Source organism: Anolis sagrei, chromosome 3 (assembly GCF_037176765.1).
Source record: "Anolis sagrei isolate rAnoSag1 chromosome 3, rAnoSag1.mat, whole genome shotgun sequence".
Lineage (NCBI taxonomy): Eukaryota > Metazoa > Chordata > Lepidosauria > Squamata > Dactyloidae > Anolis > Anolis sagrei.
Genome location: NC_090023.1, coordinates 272,641,390 through 272,662,608, shown reverse-complemented (window position 1 = coordinate 272,662,608; position 21,219 = coordinate 272,641,390). Strand labels below are relative to the sequence as shown.

General features: G+C 48.3%; 1 protein-coding gene across 1 annotated transcript in view; it reads right to left on the bottom strand.

Annotated features, from left to right (window-relative positions):
* The window catches only part of LOC137096601 (IgGFc-binding protein-like), a 154,383-nt gene extending 145,129 nt beyond the window's left edge, over nt 1-9,254 (bottom strand). The window contains exons 1-3 of the mRNA XM_067466288.1: nt 9,056-9,254; nt 7,201-7,466; nt 576-657 (exon numbers count right to left, since the gene is read on the bottom strand). Of these exons, the coding sequence (XP_067322389.1) occupies nt 576-657; nt 7,201-7,466; nt 9,056-9,254 (547 nt within the window). The remainder of the gene's footprint in view (nt 1-575; nt 658-7,200; nt 7,467-9,055) is intronic.
* Nucleotides 9,255-21,219: the final 11,965 nt, after the last annotated feature.

The following is a 21,219-nucleotide window of genomic DNA, read 5'->3' as shown; positions in this document are numbered from 1 at the left end:
GCAGTGATGGCACGATCATCAGCATAGATGAAACTCTCTGCGCTCTGGCACCACAAGATGCAGAGCCGACTTTAAGAAATGGGGCCACAAAGTGGAGTCCACAATAGTAAGAACACCTAAAGTTCGGGAAGGATTCTGTTCAACTGTTTCAATGCGGTTATGCTTGAGCAGTGATGGCACGATCATCAGCATAGATGAAACTCTCTGCGCTCTGGCACCACGAGATGCAGAGCCAAGCTTAAGAAATAGGGTTCCAAAGTGGATTCCACGATATGCAAATGTGGAGAAGAGCCAACCACAGACCACCTACTACAATGCAACCAGAGCCCTGCCACATGCACAATGGAGGACCTTCTTGCAGCAACACCAGAGGCACTCCAAGGGGCCAGAGACTGGTCAAAGGACATTTAGTACAATGCCAACTTTGCAAACTTTGTGCTTTTCTTGTTTTGTTTTAAATACAATGCAACTGTTTGGTTCGCTCCTGATATGATAAATATTATATAACAAGGACTCTAAGAGAGTTCCCCTCATGGTTGCTCCTAAAGCACTGAGGAAGGGAAAGGGTCACTTACCACAAGGTCCCCTCCAAACGGCAACGTTGTCAATGGCCGTGTCCCCGTATTCCGTCAGGCCCCGGATTGCATCAAACACCACCTGGAAAAGGATTCAAACAATTCAAGAAAGATATTGACAAGCTGGAATATGTCCAGAGGAGGGCGACCAAAATGATCAAGAACAAACCCTATGAGGAGTGGCTTAAGGAGCTGGGCATGTTTAGCCTGAAGAAGAGAAGGCTGAGAGGAGATATGATAGCCATGTATAAGTATGTGAGAGGAAGCCACAGGGAGGAGAAGGGAGCAAGCTTCCTTTCTGCTTCCTTGGAGACTAGGACGCAATGGGACAATGGCTTCAAACTACAAGAGAGGAGATTCCACCTGGACATGAGGAAGAACTTCCTGACTGTGAGAGCCGTTCAGCACTGGAACTCTCTGCCCTGGAGGGAGTGTGGTGGAGGCTCCTTCTTTGGAAGCTTTTAAACAGAGGCTGGATGGCCATCTGTCAGGGGTGATTTGAATGCTATATTCCTGCTTCTTGGCAGAATGGGGTTGGACTGGATGATGGCCCAGGAGGTCTCTTCCAACTCTTTGATTCTATGACTCTATGATTCTATAATTCTATGTGTAAGGCCAGGGGAGCATCTTTGCAGTAGAATGGGTGCAGCTGGACATCACTTTAACGGACATGGCTGAATGCTATAGAATCCTGGGAGCATTCAGTGAAGCAACAGCTCTCTTTGGCAGATAAGGCTAAGACTTTGCAAAACTACAACTCCCAGGATCCCCAGTCATTGAGCCATGTCATTTATTCTGCAGTGTAGATGCAAGAAAGGAGATTCCATCTGAACATTAGGAAGAACTTCCTGACTGTGAGAGCTGTTCAGCAGTGGAAATCTCTGCCCCAGAGTGTGGTGGAGGCTCCTTCTTTGGAGGTTTTTATACAGACGCTGGATGGCCATCTGTCGGGGTGCTTTGAATACAATTTTCCTGCTTCTTGGCAGAATGGGGTTGGACTGGATGTACCATGAGATATCTTCCAACTCTAGGATTCTATGACTCTATGCACCCCAGGCCACCTGGCATGGCTTGTCATAGCCACTGCTGACATGGCCTTATTGGTGGCTTCCCCTAGGTTATGAATCCATTACAGAGCAATGAATTCAAACTGCAAGAAAATTTATTCCACTTGAATATTGGGAAAAAATGTCCTAATGATCAGTATGCTGACATGCGCTGGGCCTATCACAATAGTGTTTTAAAACACGACATGCTCTTTATGCCCAGCGGGAAGCCGGGGTGCCTCGGCTGAGAGGCTCTATGGATTTTCCTAAACAAAGTCTTTAGAAACTTGGAAAGTTTAACAAAGTTCTTTATTATTGGGTTGTTGTAGGTTTTTTTGGGCTATATGGCCATGTTCTAGAGGCATTTTCTCCTGATGTTTCACCTGCATCTATGGCAAGCATCCTCAGAGGTTGAGCTACCATTAGGCCTCTACAAAACACACAAATTCTTCTTAACTTGCCCACAAAGGACAGGCAGCTTGCTTGGTGAACTATTTCTTTCTTTTACAAGGAAAACCCTCTGACCCCTCCCTGGATGGCCTGGGGCCTTACTCCCGGTTCCAATTTGCTTTTGGGTACCCGAGTAAACCTTACCGGCCAAAACTTTAGAGATTTTCCAGCTGGAGAACCTTTGTATCTGTAAAACTGTTTTCTTCAGAAGCTTTAGGGCTGTCTTCCCCAGAGGCTTGTAGAGCTGTGAGGCTGTAAGTTCCCCAGCCAGAGCTTTGAAAACTGTCTTCCCCAGAAGCTTTGGGACTATTTCCCCCCGGATCTTTGTAAGAAACGGAGCTTCTCTCCAGGTGGGAAAAGCTGTCACGTCCTATAACTGAGCTTCCAAACTGTAAGACTGAACTAAAAACTTTCGTTTCCCTCCCAGAACTGCCTTCCCCAGAAGCTTTGGGACTATTTTCCCCCGGAGCTTTGTAAGAAACGGAGCTCCTCTACAGGTGGGAAAAGCTCTCACGTCATGTAACTGAGCTTCCAAACTGTAAGACTGAACTAAAAACTTTCTTTTCCCTCCCAGAACCCTGGGGAAAGGGGCGGAACTAAAGAACTTAACGATGATAGGCAGGTGGCTGGCCCTATGGCTGCAGCCTGGAAGGAACCACCCAACTGCAAAATGCATGGCCAAACAAACACATGCATAGAACGGAAATTTAGGCTTCTGGTACAGCTGTACCAACACAATCCGAGTTATTTGACCATGGAGTATGCTTTCACCTGGGAGTCTGGTAGAGTCTCCTTCTCAGGAAGTCTTTAAAGAGAAGCTGGATGGCCATCTATCAGGAGGGCTTGGATTGTATCTTCCTAAACTGTCAGAAGGCAATTGGACTAAATGGCCTCTTGGGGTCACTTCCAGCTCTAGTGAGACATAAATAGCCTTTTGCGCATCTGATTATGTGCAACACATTTTTTCCCTCTGAGTTGTAAATGCCATTTCTTAATTGGTTTTATCATGGAAAAATGCAGCACATTTTACTTCAGTTCCTGAATGGATCTCTCACTGAGTCTCAACTAATCCGAGCTAGTTTGTGGCAGACACAAAAACAAAGTTTCCAGAGTAGAACAACTACTTTTAAAGTAAGTACCGCACAATTAAACAGGAAATCACACTTTCGAAGCAGGAACAGATTCTTTTTCCAAATTTTGTTACATAGTGTTCATGTATTTGTTCTCCCTCGTCATCTCTTCCTCTGGTCTGACACTGGGGTCGATGTTGGTGCGTCTACACCAGGTATGGGCACACCCAGGTCCCAGTGGACAGATGTAGCCCCTTGAGCTCTTTCCCCAGGCCCTCCTCTCTCTCACCATCCTATCCTCTCACCTTCCTTCTTTACCTCCCTCTTTCTCCCTTTCCTTCCACCCTTTGGTCCTTCCCTCTCTTTTTCTCCTCCCTTCCCTTTCATCTATCCTTCCTTCTCTCTTCCCTCCATTCCTCCCCTCCCCTCCCCTCCCCTTCCTTCCTTCCTTCCTTCCTTCCTTCCTTCCTTCCTTCCTTCCTTCCTTCCTGACATCCTTCTCTTCCTCCCTTTCTTCTTTTCTTCCTTCCCTCTTTCTTCCCTCCTTCCCCCTCTTTTTCTCCTCCCTTCCTTTCATCTATCCTTCCTTCTCTCTTCCCTCCCTTCCTCCCCTCCCCTTCCTTCCTTCCAGCCATCCTTCTCTTCCTCCCTTTCTTCTTTTCTTCCTTCCCTCTTTCTTCCCTCCTTCCCCCTCTTTTTCTCCTCCCTTCCTTTCATCTATTCTTCCTTCTCTCTTTTCTCCCTTCCTCCCCTCCCCTTCCTTCCTTCCAGCCATCCTTCTCTTCCTCCCTTTGCTCTTTTCTTCCCTCTTCCTTTCCTCCTTCCCCCCTCTTTTTCTCCTCCCTTCCTTTCATCTATTCTTCCTTCTGTCTTCCCTCCCTTCGCTTCCCTTCCCCTTCCTTCCTTCCTTCCTTCCTTCCTTCCTTCCTTCCAGCCATCCTTCTCTTTCTTCTTTCCTTCCTTCTCTCTTTCCTTCCTCCTTCCTTCCTTTCCTCCTTCCAACCATCCATCTCTTTCTTCTTTCCTTCCTTCTCTCTTTCCTTCCTCCTTCCTTTTTGTCCTTCCCTCTTCCCTCTCTCCTTCCCCTCTCATTTTCTCCTCCCTTCCTTCCCTCCTCTATCCTTCCTTCTCTCTTCCCTCCCTCGCTTCCTCCGCTTCCCTTCCTTCCTTCCAGCCATCCTTCTCTTCCTCCCTTTCTTCTTTTCTTTTTTCCCTCTTTCCTCCCTCCTTCCCCCTCTTTTTCTCCTCCCTTCCTTTCCTTTCACCTATTCTTCCTTCTCTCTTTCCTCCCTTCCCCTTCCTTCCTTCCTTCCTTCCTTCCTTCCTTCCTTCCTTCCTTCCTGCCATCCTTCTCTTCCTTCTCTTTTTCCTTCCTCCTTCCCTTCCCTCCTTCCCTCTCTCTTTCTCCCTTCCTCCATCTTCCCTTTTGTCCTGCCTTCCCTCTTTCCTCCCTCCTTCCCCTCTCATTTTCTCCTCCCTTCCTTTCCCTTCCTCTATCCTTCCTTCTCTCTTCCCTCCCTTCCTCCCCTTCCCTTCCTTCCAGCCATCCTTCTCTTCCTCCCTTTCTTCTTTCCCTCTTTCCTCCCTCCTTCCCCCTCTCTTTTTCTCCTCCCTTCCTTTCCTTTCACCTATTCTTCCATCTCTCTTTCCTCCTTTCACTTCCCGTTCCTTTTCTTTCCCCTTCCTTCCTTCCTTCCTTCCTTCCTTCCTTCCTTCCTTCCAGCCTAGTTTCTCTTTCTTCTTTCCTACATTCTCTCTTTCCTTCCCCCTTCCTTTCCCTCCTTCCCTCCTTCTTTCTCCCTTCCTCCTTCTTCCCTTTTGTCCTTCCTTCCCTCTTTCCTCCCTCCTTCCCCTCTCATTTTCTCCTCCCATCCTTTCCCTTCCTCTATCCTTCCTTCTCTCTTCCCTTGCTCTCTCCCTTCCCTTCCATCCTTCCAGCCATCCTTCTCTTCCTCCCTTTTTTCTTTCCTTCCTTCCCCCTCTCTTTTTCTCCTCCCCTCTTTCCTTTCATCTATTCTTCCTTCGCTCTTTCCTCTCTTCCCTTCCCTTCCCCTTCCTTCCTCCCTTCCTCCCTTCCTTGCCTCCTTCCAGCCATCCTTCTCTTTCCTTCTTTCCTTCCTTCCCTCTTTCCTTCCTCCTTCCCCTCTCATTTTCTCCTCCCTTCCTTCCCCTTCCTCTATCCTTCCTTCTCTCTTCCCTCCCTTCCTCCCCTTTCCTTCCTTCCAGACATCCTTCTCTTCCTCCCTTTCTTCTTTTCTTCCTTCCCTCTTTCCTTCCTCCTTCCCCCTCTCTTTTTCTCCTCCCTTCCTTTCCTTTAACCTATTCTTTCTTCTCTCTTTCCTCCCTTCACTTCCCTTTCCCTTTCCCTTCCCCTTCCTTCCTTCCTTCCTTCCTTCCTTCCTTCCTTCCTTCCTTCCTTCCTTCCTTCCAGCCATCCTTCTCTTTCTTCTTTCCTTCCTTCTCTCTTTCCTTCCTCCTTCCCTCCCTCTTCCTCCCCTCCTCCCTTCTTCCCTTTTGTCCTTCCCTCTTTCCTCCCTCCTTCCCCTCTCATTTTCTCCTCCCTTCCTTTCCCTTCCTCTATCCTTCCTTCTCTCTTCCCTCCCTCGCTTCCTCCGCTTCCCTTCCTTCCTTCCAGCCATCCTTCTCTTCCTCCCTTTCTTCTTTTCTTTTTTCCCTCTTTCCTCCCTCCTTCCCCCTCTCCTTTTATCCGCCCTTCCTTTCCTTTCACCTATTCTTCCTTCTCTCTTTCCTCCCTTCACTTCCCTTTCCCTTTCCCTTTCCCTTCCCCTTCCTTCCTTCCTTCCTTCCATACTTCTCTTTTTCCTTCCTCCTTTCCTCCTGAGGGATGTTTAGCTGGGAGAAGAGAAGGTTGAGAGGGAACACAAGAACCATGTTTCAAGATTTCAAAGGGTGTCCCATTGAGGAAGAGGAAGAGGAGGAAGACTGACTTTCTGCTGCTCTAGAGACCAGGGCACAAGAAGGGAGCCATGGGTTCAAATGGCAGGGAAAGAGATTAGACTGAAAAGACGAGGGAGAACTTTCTGAGAGCAAGAGCTGTTGGACAGCAACCTAGCCTGCCTGGGAGTGTGGTGGAGTCTCCTTCTCTGTAGGCTTTTCCACAGAGGTTGTCTATCGGGAATGCTTTGATTGTGCCTTCCTTTATGGCAGGGGGTTGGACTGGATGGCCCTTGGGGGCCTCTTCCAGCTCTAGGATTCTATACCAGGAGTAGGCAATTCGGGGTCTCATGGATAGACTTCTTCTCTCCCGTCCACCATCTTCTCCTGACCAAGACCAATTCTTTTGGTATCCAAATGTGTTCCATCTTTCATAGAATCATAGAATCATAGAATCAAAGAGTTGGAAGAGACCTCCTGGGCCATCCAGTCCAACCCCATTCTGCCAAGAAGCAGGAATGTTGCATTCAAATCACCCCTGACAGATGGCCATCCAGCCTCTGCTTAAAAGCTTCCAAAGAAGGAGCCTCCACCACACTCCGGGGCAGAGAGTTCCACTGCTGAACGGCTCTCACAGTCAGGAAGTTCTTCCTCATGTTCAGATGGAATCTCCTCTCTTGTAGTTGGAAGAGACCTCCTGGGCCATCCAGTCCAACCCCATTCTGCTAAAAAGCAGGAAAATCACATTCAAATCACCCCTGACAGATGGTCATCCAGCCTCTTCTTAAAAGCTTCCAAAGAAGGAGCCTCCACCACACTCCGGGGCAGAGAGTTCCACTGCTGAACGGCTTTCCTTGGGGAGAACCCCCTTCCTCCTGGTCCACCCACCCTGTTTGGGCCCACCATGTTAGAAAGTTTGCCCATGCCTGATCTACACTGTTGGATGAATTCAGTTTGATGTGACTTTGACAGCAATGGCTCAGTGCTGTGAGTTGTGGTTTTGAAAGGTCTTTTGCCTCCTCAGCTAAGGTGTGGAAGGTACAATTCCCAAGATCCAACAGCATTGAGTCCTGGGAGTTCAAGTGGTGTCAAATTGCATGCTGAGCTTCTCCAATATGTCTCTGCACCCCCTGCTTTTGCAAAGCCCCACATCTTTGCCGTTACCTTGATGTTCTCTTCCTTCGAGAAGTTCACCGAGGCCAATCCGTGAATCCAAGTGGAGCCCTGGCTCCCCTTCCGGCTCCATGCCGTGTCCTCTCTGCCCTCTTCGGCCACGACCACCACCTTCAGCTCATTGGCGTCCTCTGAGCCAAACATGTGGAACCAGAAGTCGATGCAGATGTCCCCCAAAACAGCCAGCGTTGGGCTCTCCAGCCGGTTGACATCGAAGGGAAGGTGGTTGGTGGCCTCCTGGTAGATGTAGAAGCCGCCTGCAGGGAAGACCACAAAGACAAGACACTCATAGAATCATAGAATCAAAGAGATGGAAGAGACCTCCAGGGCCATCCAGTCCAACCCCATTCTGCCAAGAAGCAGGAATATTGCATTCAAAGCACCCCTGACAGACGGCCACCCAGCCTCTGTTTAAAAGTTCCCAAAGAAGGAGCCTCCACCACACTCCGGGGCAGAGAGTTCCACTGCTGAACGGCTCTCACAGTCAGGAAGTTCTTAGACTCATAGAATCATAGAATCAAAGAGTTGGAAGAGACCTCCTGGGCCATCCAGTCCAACCCCATTCTGCCAAGAAGCAGGAATATTGCATTCAAATCACCCCTGACAGATGGCCATCCAGCCTCTGCTTAAAAGCCTCCAAAGAAGGACCCTCCACCACACTCCAGGGCAGAGAGTTCCACTGCTGAATCTACTCTCTTGTAGTTTGAAGCCATTGTTCCCTTGCGTCCGAGTCTCCAGGGAAGCAGAAAGGAAGCTTGCTCCCTCCTCCTTCCTGTGGCTTCCTCTCACATATTTATACATAGCTATCATATCTCCTCTCAGCCTTCTCTTCTTCAGGCTAAACATGCCCAGTTCCCTAAGCCGCTCCTCATAGGGCTTGTTCTCCAGACCCTTGATCATTTTAGTCGCCCTCCTCTGGACACATTCCAGCTTAGAGTCAATATCTCTCTTGAATTGTGGTGCCCAGAATTGGACACAATATTCCAGGTAAAGTGGTCTAACCAAAGCGGAATAGAGCATGGGGAGCATGACTTCCCTAGATCTAGACACTATGCTCCTATTGATGCAGGCCGAAATCCCATTGGCTTTTTTTGCCACCACATCACATTCCTGGCTCATGTTTAACTTGTTGTCCACGAGGACTCCAAGATCTTTTTCACACGTCCTGCTCTCGAGCCAGGCATTGTCCCCCATTCTGTCTCTTTGCATTTCATTTTTCCTGCCAAAGTGGAGTCTCTTGCATTTGTCACTGTTGAACTTCATTTTGTTAGTTTTGGCCCTTCATCTCTCTAACCTGTCAAGATCGTTTTGAATCCTGCTCCTGTCCTCTGGAGTCTTGGCTCTCCCTCCCAATTTGGCGTCCTTCTTTGGAAGCTTTTAAACAGAGGCTGGATGGACATCTGTCAGGGGTGCTTTGAATGCAATATTCCTGCTTCTTGGCACAATGGGGTTGGGCTGGATGGCCCAGGAGGTCTCTTCCAACTCTAGGATTCTATGAGGCTGGATGGCCATCTGCCAGGGGTGATTTGAATGCAATATTCCTGCTTCTTGGCAGAATGGGGCTGGACTGGATGGCCCAGGAGGTCTCTTCCAACTCTTTGATTCTATGATTCTTGACCTCACTTGAACCACCGTGTCCCAATGCAATCGAATCCTGGGAGTTGAAGTTTAATGAAGTCTTTAGCCTTCTCAAGCTACAAGTCTCAGAATCCTACGGCAGTTCAAGTGTTGCCAACCTGCATTCAATCAATCAATCAATCAATCAATCAATCAAAATATTTATTTCGGTCATTGACCAGCACAACCTGCATTCATCCTGCAATGGCTGCCATAAAGAAGGGCTTACTTCCATCAGGATGGTCTCCGTCGGGTCCAGTGCCAGGGGTCGGCGTGGCATGCTTGGTCCGGATCCACGATCCCTGGTTTGGGTAACAAACCTGTGTCCAGTCGCAAAAGGGCCAGGAGTTGTTGTTGAAGTCACACCTGGCCAGGTAGTCTGAAAGGCAGAAGTGGGCCGTGAAACGAGGGGTCCTCCTTTGCCCCATTTTTTGGCCTCAGAGCAAACGCATAGGAAGGGAAGGTAGTACCCACCTGTGCCAGGATTCCAGATCTCCAAAGGACTCCCTGGGTCTCTTTCTTGTTCCCTGCTAAAGAGAAGGACAGGATATATTTATCGTGTCATCAGCAACCAGACATTTGTATTACATTTTTAACAAAAACAAACAAAGACACAGACAAAACACAGAATTTGCAAGCTTGGTAGTTGATTAAATATCCTTTGACCAGTATCTGGCCCCTTGGAGTGCTTCTGGTGTTGCCGCAAGAAGGTCCTCCCTTGTGCATCATGTGGCTGGGCTCAGGGTGCATTGCAGCAGGTGGTCAGTGGTTTGCTCTTCTCCACACTCGCATGTTGAGGATTCCACTTTGTGGCCCCATTTCTGAAGGTTGGCTCTGCATCTTGTGGTGCCAGAGCACAGTCTGTTCAGCGTCTTCCAAGTCGCCCAGTCTTCTGTGTGCCCAGGAGGAAGTCTCTCATTTGGTATCAGCCATTGGTTGAGGTTCTGGGTTTGAGCCTGCCACTTTTGAACTCTCGTTTGCTGGGGTGTTCCAGCGAGTGTCTCTGTAGATCTTAGAAAAATATTTCTTGATTTAAGTTGTTGACGTGCTGGCTGATACCCAAACAAGGGATGAGCTGGAGATGTCTCCGCCTTGATCCTTTCACTATTGGCTGCTACTTCCCGGCGGATGTCAGGTGGTGCAATACCGGCTAAGCAGTGTAATTTCTTCAGTGGTGTAGGGCGCAGACGCCCCGTGATAATGTGGCATGTCTCATGAAGAGCCACATCCACTGTTTGAGCGTGGTGAGATGTGTCCCACACTGGGCATGCATACTCAGCAGCAGAGTAGCACACGCAAGGGCAGGTGTCTTCACTGTGTCTGGTTGTGATCCCCAGGTTGTGCCAGTCAGCTTTCGTATGATATTGTTTCTAGCACCCACTTTTTATTTGATGTTCAGGCAGTGCTTCTTGTAGCTCAGAGCACGGTCCAGAGTGACTCCCAGGAATTTGGGTGCGCTGCAATGCTCCAGAGGGATTCCTTCCCAGGTAATCATCCTCAGAGCTTGGGATGCTGGTCTGTTCTTAAGGTGAAAGGACAGTGGACAGTGTTCACTCTCCTTTCAAACAGACAAAACACAGAATTTGCAAGCTTGATAGTTGATTAAATGTCCTTTGACCAGTATCTGGCCAGTGAATTCAGTGGGATCTTTATTTATCCAAGAAGCATAGAGGAACTAGACCCAATTGCCAATATCCGCTGGATAATGTAGAATGGCAGGGAGTTTCAGAAAAACATCTATTTCTGTTTTATTGACTCTTCTAAAGCCTTTGACTGTGTGGATCATAATAAATTGTGGCAAGTTCTTAGTGGGATGGGCATCCCAAGCCACCTTGTCTCTCTCCTGAGGAATCTGTATAAGGACCAAGTAGTAACAGTAAGAACTGACCATGGAACAGCAGACTGGTTCAAGATTGGGAAAGGCATACGGAAGGGTTGTATACTCTCACCCAACCTATTCAACTTGTATGCAGAACACATCATGCGATGTGCAGGGCTTGAGGAATGCAAGGCTGGGGTGAAAATGGCTGGAAGAAACATTAACAACCTTAGATATGCAGATGATACCACTCTGATGGCCGAAAGTGAGGAGAAGCTGAGGAGCCTTATAATCAAGGTGAAAGAAGAAAGTGCAAAAGCTGGGTTGTGGCTAAACATAAAAAAACAAGATTCTGGCAACAAGAATGATTGACAGTTGGGAAATACAGGGAGAAAACATGGAGGCAGAAACAGACTTTGTATTTCTAGGTGCAAAGATGAGTGCAGACGCAGACTGGGGCCAGGAAATCAGAAGATGTCTACTTCTTGGGAGGAGAGCAAGGACCAATCTCAATAAAATAGTGAAGAGTAGAGACATCACACTTGCAACCAAGATCCACATAGTTAAAGCAATGGTATTCCCCGTAGTAACCTATGGATGTGAGAGCTGGACCATGAGGAAGACTGAGCGAAGGAAGCTTTTGAACTGTGGTGCTGGAGGAAAGCTCTGAGAGTGCCTTGGACTGCGAGAAGATCCAACCAGTCCATCCTCCAGGAATTAAGGCCTGACTGCTCATTGGAGGGAAGGAGACTAGAGACAAAGCTGAAGTCATTTGGTCACATCATGAGAAGACAGGAAAGCTTAGAAAGGAGTATGATGCTGGGAAAATGGAAGGAAAAAGGAAGATGGGCCGACCAAGGTCAAGATGGATGGATGGCAGCCAGTCCTTGAAGGGACTGGCTTGACCTTGAAGGAGCTGGGGGTGGTTACAGCCAACAGGGAGCTCTGGCCTGGGATGGTCTATGAGGTAGAGTCAGAAGCAACTGAACGAATAAACAACAACATACAGGACCAAACGAAAGACCTGGCTGCATCAAGAATAACTAGAGTCAAGGAAGTCCTCTCTTCTGCTTTGGTCAGACCTCATCTAGAAGAAGACAATGTCCAGTTCTGGGCAAGACAATTCAAGAAGGACACTGGCAAGCTGGAACATGTCCAATAAGGTGCCACCAAAATGGTCAAAGATCTGGAAACCAAGCTCTACAAGGAATGGCTTAAGGAGCTGAGGATGTTTAGCTTGGAGTAAAGGAGGTGGAGAGAAGAGGACATGAGGGCCATGTTTGAATATCTGAAGGGAGGTTCCATTGGGAGATTTCAAAAATTTGGATTAATCAATGCTGGGCTGGCATTTCTTGGGAGTGCTTTGCTTGCGTCCTCCTGCTTGCTAGAAGGAGTTTGGAATTGATGGCCTTTGGAGATCCCTCCCAACTCTAGACTATCATATCTCCTCTCAGCCTTCTCTTCTGCAGGCTGAATATGCCCAGTTCTTTAAGCTGCTCTTCATAGGGCTTGTTCTCCAGACCCTTGATCCTTTGAGTTGCCCTCCTCTGGACACATTCCATTAAGATACAGCTTAATGGTGTAACATTAGAAAATGTGAACGGTTTCTGCTCCCTTGGCAGCCACCTCTCCACCAAAGTCAACACCAACACTGAAATACAACACCGCCTGAGCTCTGTGAGTGCAGCATTTTTCCGAATGAAGTAGAGAGTGTTTGAGGACCGGGACATCCGTAGGGATACCAAGGTGCTTGTTTATAAAGCTATTGTCCCTCCAATGCTGCTATACACCTGCTATACGCCTGTGAAACGTGGACTGTCTACAGACGTCATACTCCTGGAATGATTCCATCAATGCTGCCTCCGGAAAATCCTGCAAATCTCTTGGGAAGACCGGCAGACAAATGTCAACATGCTGGAAGAAGCAAAGACCAACAGCCTTGAAGCGATGGTCCTCCACCATCAACTCCACTGGACTGTCCACGTTGTCCGAATGCCCGACCACCATCTCTCAAAGCTGTTACTCTACTCCGAATTCAAGGATGGAAAATGGAATGTTGGAGGACAGGAAAAGAAATTTAAAGATGGGCTCAAAGCCAACTTCAAAACCTGTGGCATAGACACCGAGAACTGAGAAGCCCTGACCCTTGAGTGCTCTAACTGGAGGTCAGCTGTGACCAGCAGTGCTGCAGAATTTGAAGAGGCACGAATGGAGAGCAAAAGAGAAAATGTGCCAAGAGGAAGAAGGCATGTCATAGAATCATAGAATCATAGAATCATAGAATCAAAGAGTTGGAAGAGACCTCCTGGGCCATCATCCAGTCCAACCCCATTCTGCCAAGAAGCAGGAATATTGCATTCAAATCACCCCTGACAGATTATTATTATTATTATTATTATTATTATTATTATTATTATTATAACTTTATTTGTACCCCGCTAGCATCTCCCAGGGGATTCGATGCGGCTTACAATAGGCCGGAGCCCAACACAATACAACAACACAATACATAGCAAATAAAACAGTTAAAGCAGAAAAACAATAGCAATAGCAATACAACAGGACATTATTAAAAACTGGGCCGGCCAGAGTGGGGTACAGGGTTAAAAGTGCTGAAGTGTCGGAGGGATATGGGATTAAAATATAAGAGCAGTGTGCTTCTGGGCTTTGGTAGTGGGGTTCCTAATCTGAAAAGGCACGTTGGAACAGCCAAGTTTTCAGGTTCTTTCTGAAAACCGCCAAAGTAGGGGCCTGTCTGAGATCCTTCGGGAGGGCATTCCAGAGGCGGGGAGCCACCACAGAGAAGGCCCTGTCCCGCGTCCCCACCAAACGCGCCTGCGACGCGGGCGGGATCACGAGCAGGGCCTCTCCTGATGACCGGAGTGAACGTGTGGGTTTGTAGACTGTGATGCGGTCACGCAGGTAGGGTGGTCCCAAACCGTTCAGGGCTTTGTAGGTGAGCACCTGCACCTTAAATTGGGCTCGGAAGATAAACGGCAGCCAGTGGAGCTCCTTAAACAGGAGGGTTGACCTCTCTCTGTAGTGGGCCCCCGTTAACATCCTGGCTGCTGCCCGTTGGACCAGTTGGAATTTCCGAGCCGTTTTCAAGGGCAGCCCCACGTAGAGCGCATTGCAGTAGTCCAATCTGGAGGTGACCAAGGCATGGACCACCCCAGTCAGATCAGCCTTAGTGAGGTACGGGCACAGCTGGCGCACAAGTCTCAGTTGTGCAAAAGTCCTCCCGGCCACCGCTGACGCCTGAGCCTCAAGCGTGAGTGATGAGTCCAGGAGGACTCCCAAACTGCGGATCTGTGGCTTCAGGGGGAGTGTAACCCCGTCTAACACAGGTTGCCACCCTATACCCCGATCTGGTTTGCGATCGACCAGGAGGACCTCTGTCTTGTCAGGATTGATCTTCAGCTTGTTCGTCCTCATCCAGATGGACACAGCGGCCAGGCACTCGTCTAGCACCCGAGAGGCCTCCTTGGAATTAGGTGGGAAAGAGTAGTAGAGTTGTGCGTCATCTGCGTCCATCCAGCCTCTGTTTAAAAGCTTCCAAAGAAGGAGCCTCCACCACACTCCGGGGCAGAGAGTTCCACTGCTGAATGGCTCTCACAGTCAGGAAGTTCTTCCTTGTGTTCAGATGGAAAGGAGATTCCATCTGAACACAAGGAGATTCCATCCTTGTGTTCAGATGGAATCTCCTTTCCATCTGAATCTCCTGTCCAGGTCAAGCCAACCCTGACCTGGACTGCCTTTCATCTAGAAACAGATGTCTTCACTGTGGGAGAACATGTGGATCAAGAATAGGGCTCCTCAGCCACCTACGTATCCACCACCAAGACACCACATCTGGAAGACCATCATCCTCAAGCTACGAGGGAACACCTGAGTAAGTAAGTACGTTGGATATTTTTTTCTGATGCTCAAGAACATCCATATTTAAATCACCGAAGAGAAGTGGTGCTTGTGAGAAGACCTACCTCTGGCTGCTCCTGATGGAACAAGCAATGCGCAAAGGGGTCTTGGTGCACGATTTGGGACTAACAGAGAAAAAGACATTGGTAGCCTGAGCTTTCATCGGAAGCAACAGCTGTGGACCTACTATAGCTGTCTAACTTCTTTCTTGCTGTTAGTCTCCAAGGTGCTTCCAGATCCCTTTGCAATTCACTGCACACTTAACAAAGGAAGAGGGAACAGCTCACCCTTTGACGTCTGTGGCTGAGAAGCAGAGCAGGACCCAAACGGGCCAGAGACCCGGCCTGATCCCCATTCGGCTGGATGAGCTGGACTAACAACCCATCTTCCTTGGAAGGCAGGCGAGGAGTGAATGAGGTGCAAGTGACCAGGTAGTTTAGACTGGCAAAAGGGAGGGGCAAAGTAGGCTGTAAAACTGGATCCAGGCAGGTGAGATGAGGCAAGGCAGCAAGGGACGGACACACCTGGCCATGCTCCTGCAAGGAGGAAGGGGCCAAGGGGCCACACAATGAGAGGGTTCAGAAGCAGAGGGGACAGAGGGAGTTCTAAACTGGGGCCAAATCTTCACGCAGCTTTGGCCTGCATCAAGAGGAGCATATTGTCTAGATCCAGGGAAGTCATGCTCCCCATGCTCTATTCCGCTTTGGTTAGACCACACCTGGAATATTGTGTCCAATTCTGGGCACCACAATTGAAGAGACAAGGTCCCCCATGACCTTCTGGCAAGGAAACTAGTCCAATGTGGGCTAGGCAAAACTACGGTGAGGTGGATCTGTAATTGATTAAGTGGACGAACACAGAGAGTGCTCACTAATGCTTCCTCTTCATCTTGGAAAGAAGTGACGAGCGGAGTGCCATCAGGAGGGTTCCGTCCTGGGCCCGGTCCTGTTCAACATCTTTATTAACGACTTAGATGAAGGGCTAGAAGGCATGATCATCAAGTTTGCAGACGACACCAAATTGGGAGGGAGAGCCAATAGACCAGAGGACAGGAGCAGGACTCAAAGGGATCTTGACAGATTAGAGAGATGGGCCAAAACTAACAAAATGAAGTTCAACAGTGACAAATGCAAGATACTCCACTTAGGCAGAAAAACCGAAATGCAAAGATGGGGAATGAAGCTTGGTTCGAGAGCAGGACATGTGAAAAAGATCTTGGAGTCCTCGTGGACAACAAGTTGAACATGAGCCAACAATGTGATGTGGTGGCAAAAAAAGCCAATGGGATTTTGGCCTGCATCAAGAGGAGCATAGTGTCTAGATCTAGGGAAGTCATGCTCCCCATGCTCTATTCTGCCTTGGTTAGACCACACCTAGAATATTGTATCCAATTCTGGGCACCACAATTCAAGAGAGATGTTGACAAGCTCGAATGTGTCCAGAGGAGGGCGACTCAAATGATCAAGGGTTTGGAGCACAAGCCCTATGAGGAGCGGCTTAAGGAGCTGGGCATGTTTAGCCTGAAGAAGAGAAGGCTGAGAGGAGATATGATGAGGGCCATGTATAAATATGTGAGAGGAAGCCACAGGGAGGAGGAGGGAGCAAGCTTGTTTTCTGTTTCCCTGGAGACTAGGACGCAACAGTGCAATGGCTTCAAACTACAAGAGAGGAGATTCCACCTGAACATGAGGAAGAACTTACTGACTGTGAGAGAGTTGTTCAGCAGTGGAACTCTCTGCCCTGGAGTGTGGTGGAGGCTCCTTCTTTGGAGGCTTTGAAACAGAGGCTGGATGGCCATCTGTTGGGTGTGCAGGGCCTCTCCAGATGATCGAAGAGATCGTGTGGGTTCGTATACAGAGATGCGGTCACGCAGGTAGGCGGGTCCCAAACCGTTCAGGGCTTTGTAGGTAAGAACCTGCACCTTGAATTGGGTTCAGAAAATGAATGGCAGCCAGTGGAGCTCCTTGAACACGAGGGTTGACCGCTCCCTGTAAGGAGCACCAGTTAACAACCTGGCCACCACCCGTTGGACTATCTGGAATTTCTGAGCCATTTTCAAGGGCAGCCCCACGTAGAGTGCATTACAGTAATCCAGTCTAGAGGTGACTAAGGCATGGACTACCTCCACCTTCTCGAGCTACGGTAGTTCACCTAAATCCAGAGAGCACTGTGGACTCAAACAAGAGGACACCGAGTGCCCAGAATTGTGGTGCCCAGAACTGGACACAATATTCCAGATTTGGTTAGACCACATCTGGAATATTGTGTCCAGTTCTGTGGTCTAACCAAATCTGGAATATTGTGTCCAGTTCTGGGCACCACAATTCAAGAGAGATATGGACAAGCTGGAATGTGTCCAGAGGAGGGCGACTAAAATGATCAAGGGTCTGGAGAACAAACCCTATGAGGAGCGGTTTACGAGCTGGGCATGTTTAGCCTGAAGAAGAGAAGGCTGAGAGGAGACATGATAGCCATGTATAAATATGTGAGAGGAAATCATAGGGAGGAGGGAGCAAGCTTGTTTTCTGCTTCCCTGGAGACTAGGACGCAATGGAGCAATGGCTTCAAACTACAAGAGAGGAGATTCCACCTGAACATGAGGAAGAACTTCCTGACTGTGAGAGCCGTTCAGCAGTGGAACTCTCTGCCCCGGAGTGTGGTGGAGGCTCCTTCTTTGGAGGTGTTGAAACAGAGGCTGGATGGCCATCTGTCAGGGGTGATTTGAATGCAATAGTCCTGCTTCTTGGCAGAATGGGGTTGGACTGGATGGCCCAGGAGGTCTCTTCCAACTCTTTGATTCTATGATTCTATGATTCTATGAGTGCCAGACACCACCCTTTCCATTCTGCCTGAGATGACAATTGTGCAAAAGCGAGGCTTTCCAGAGTTCCTTAATGCTCAATTGCCGCAAGTGAATGACCCCCTCTTCCCAGAGGAGACTTTGCCCCATGATTCAAGCACTATTATTGATAGAACACTTTCTGTATACAAGGCGATGTGCACAGTACTGCTTGCAAATAAGGGCACATGTCACATCTCAGAGCCCTATTTTAAACCATGTTATTAGTTTAAAAACAATTCTATGGAGAAGCTTGACGGTGTGCACAGAAGGACAACCAAGATGGGGTTTGCAGTTTGGCATGGCTTTAAACAAAATAGTAATTGTATGAAGTACATAATGACACAAACTGTGAATAGGTAATAGACAGCTATTGCATGAAAGCTTGTAACTCGATAGAGTTACAAGTTGGGTAGATGTGGGGAATGCCGTGGATGTGGCGTACCTGGATTTCAGGAAGGCCTTCTTTGACAAGGTCCCCCATGACCTTCTGGCAAGGAAACTAGTCCAAGGTGGGTGAGGCAAAACTATGGTGAGGTGGATCTGGAATTGGTTACGCAGATGAACCCAGAGGGTGCTTCTCCTGGGCCCAGTCCTGCTCAGGATCTTCATTCATGACTTAGATGAAGGGTTAGAAGGCAGGATCATCAAGTTTGCAGATGACACCAAATTGGGAGGGATAGCCAAATACTCCAGAGGACAGGAGCAGGATTCAAAGGAATCTTGACAGACTAGAGAGATGATGGGCCAAAACTAACAAAATGAAGTTCAACAGGGACAAATGCAAGATACTCCACTTAGGCAGAAAAAAACGAAATGCAAAGATACAGAATGGGGGACAATGTCTGGCTCCAGAGCAGTATGTGAGAAAAAGATCTTGGCGTTTTCGTGGACAAGTTAAACATGAGCCAGGAATGTGATGTGGCAGCAAATAAAGCCAATGGGATTTTGTCCTGCGTCAATAGGAGCCTAGTGTCTAGATCTAAGGCAGTCATGCTCCCCATGCTCTATTTCGCTTTGGTTAGACCACACCTGGAATATTGTGTCCAATTCTGGGCACCACAATTCAAGAGAGATATTGACAAGCTGGAATACTGTGTCCAGAGGAGGGCGACTAAAATGATCAAGGGTCTGGAGAACAAGCCCTATGAGGAGCGGCTTAAGGAGCTGGGCATGTTTAGCCTGAAGAAGAGAAGGCTGAGAGGAGACATGACAGCCATGTATAAATATGTGAGAGGAAGCCACAGGGAGGAGGAGGGAGCAAGCTTGTTTTCTGCTTCCTTGGAGACTAGGACGCGGAACAATGGCTTCAAACTACAAGAAAGAAGATTCCATCTGAACATGAGGAAGAACTTCCTGACTGTGAGAGCCGTTCAGCAGTGGAACTCTCTGCCCCGGAGTGTGGTGGAGGCTCCTTCTTTGGAGGCTTTTAAACAGAGGCTGGATGGCCATCTGTCACGGATGATTTGAATGCAATATTCCTGCTTCATGGCAGAATGGGGTTGGACTGGATGGCCCAGGAGGTCTCTTCCAACTCTAGGATTCTATGATCCCTCATAGCCTGAGGATGATGGTCCTCCAAGTGAAGTATCTTGGTGGTGGGTCCGTAGAGAGAAATGTGCCAAGAGGAAGGCACATCAAGCCAACCCCAACCGGGACCACCTTCCACCTGGAAACCAATGCCCTCACTGCAGGAGAAGATGCAGATCAAGAATTGGGTTCCACGGCCACCTACAGACTCACAGGAATTCTGGTCCTGGAAGACTATCCTATTCGGCCAACGAGGGATCGCCTAAGTAACACTGTTAGGAATTGCAAGAGTTGAAATCCAAAACACCTGGAGGGTCAATGTTTGCCCATGCCTGGAGTAGACAAGCTCCACTGGTTACCTTTTTCAGCCCCACACTTCTGGCAAAACCAATACCCTGACCCTCACAATGTTTTGAATTCAGGTTGCCCAAGCAACAAGCCATTTATTTAAGGAAGCAACTGAGGGAAAAATTTGAAGTGTGTTGCTACCTTGGCCCTGGGTGTGAGAAATGTTTAGCAATCTGTATTGTTTCTACATTTGTCTACGGCACTGGAAAAACGTTCATTATCCAGACGGAGGGCTTTGAACCAGGAAATGTCTTCCTGGCAGTGGGGCAGAAATATGTGAAAAGCCAAGGCAAGGGATGGTGACAGCTGTTCTTGGAAGCCATGCCAACCTGGGCCCAAAGTCCCTGGAACCGAGATAACACCAGTTCTGACATAATTCCCCCTTTTCAGTTCCTTATGGGGAAATTTCCCCAGGGAAAAGAAGGGAGAGATTCCCTCTGCCCTGCCACAAAGGGAAGGCTGATCCATAGAGGTGGCCCTAGGTAATTTTCAATGGTAAGCAAACAGTATTTTGGTGCCCTGCCCCAAACCGTATATATATAGGGGCATGCGTGTGTATATATATATATATAGAGAAGGGGGGCATGGACAAATTTTGGCCCTCCAGGTATTTGGGACTTCCTACTGGCTGTTCGGAATTGTAGGAGTTGAAGTCCAAAACACATGGAGGGTCGAAGTTGTCCCATGCCATCCATATATATACATACACTAGCTGTCTCCTGACACACGTTGCTGTGATCCAGTCTGTGATCCAACTAACAAAATGAAGTTCAACAGTGACAAATGCAAGATACTCCACTTTGGCAGAAAAAACGAAATGCAAAGATACAGAATGGGGGACGATGAGGCCTGGCTCGAGAGCAGGACGTGTGAAAAAGATCTTGGAGTCCTCGTGGACAGGAAGGTAAACATGAGACAGGAATGTGACGTGGCAGCCAAAAAAGCCAATGGGATTTTGGCCTGCATCAAGAGGAGCCTAGTGTCTAAGTCCAGGGAAGTCATGCTCCCCATGCTCTGTTCTGCCTTGGTTAGACCACACCTGGAATATTGTGTCCAATTCTGGGCACCACAATTGAAGAGAGATATTGACAAGCTGGAATGTGTCCAGAGGAGAGCGACTCAAAGGATCAAGGGTCTGGAGAACAAGCCCTATGAGGAGTGGCTTAAGGAGCTGGGCATGTTTAGCTTGAAAAAGAGAAGGCTGAGGGGGGATATGATGATAGCCATGTATAAATATGTGAGAGGAAGCCCCAGGGAGGAGGGAGCAAGCTTCCTTTCTGCTTCCCTGGAGACTAGGACGCAACGGAGCCATGGCTTCAAACTACAAGAGAGGAGATTCCACCTGAACATTAGGAAGAACTTCCTGACTGTGAGAGCCGTTCAGCAGTGGAACTCTCTGCCCTGGAGTGTGGTGGAGGCTCCTTCTTTGGAGGCTTTGAAACAGAGGCTGGATGGCCATCTGTCAGGGGTGATTTGAATGCAATATTCCTGCTTCTTGGCAGAATGGGGTTGGACTGGGTGGCCCAGGAGGTCTCTTCCAACTCTTTGATTGTATGATTCTATAGCCACTCCATAATTGGCTGTGTGAGCGAGAAGGGAAGTATCTGAGCATGCAACAAATCATGGAATGGGCATTTCTTCCCCCATTGCATGTCCTTCAACATTTCACAGATAAAAGCAGGAATGTATGTGTCCAAGCAGTATCTGGAAGTGGTCCAGATCAGATCACAGAAATGGTGAGCAAGAACACTAATGTGAAAACTTCTAAAGAAAAGAAAAGTAAGATATGTCTTGTCAAGCAATGCAACAGCACATACAATCCGCCACAAGATGGTGCTGCTTCCATTGGTTTTTAGATAATTTTTGGCAGAGAAATCCTGTAAAAACAGAGGAATTTAACAGGGTGCCTTAGATCCCTGTGTTACACCATCACAACACT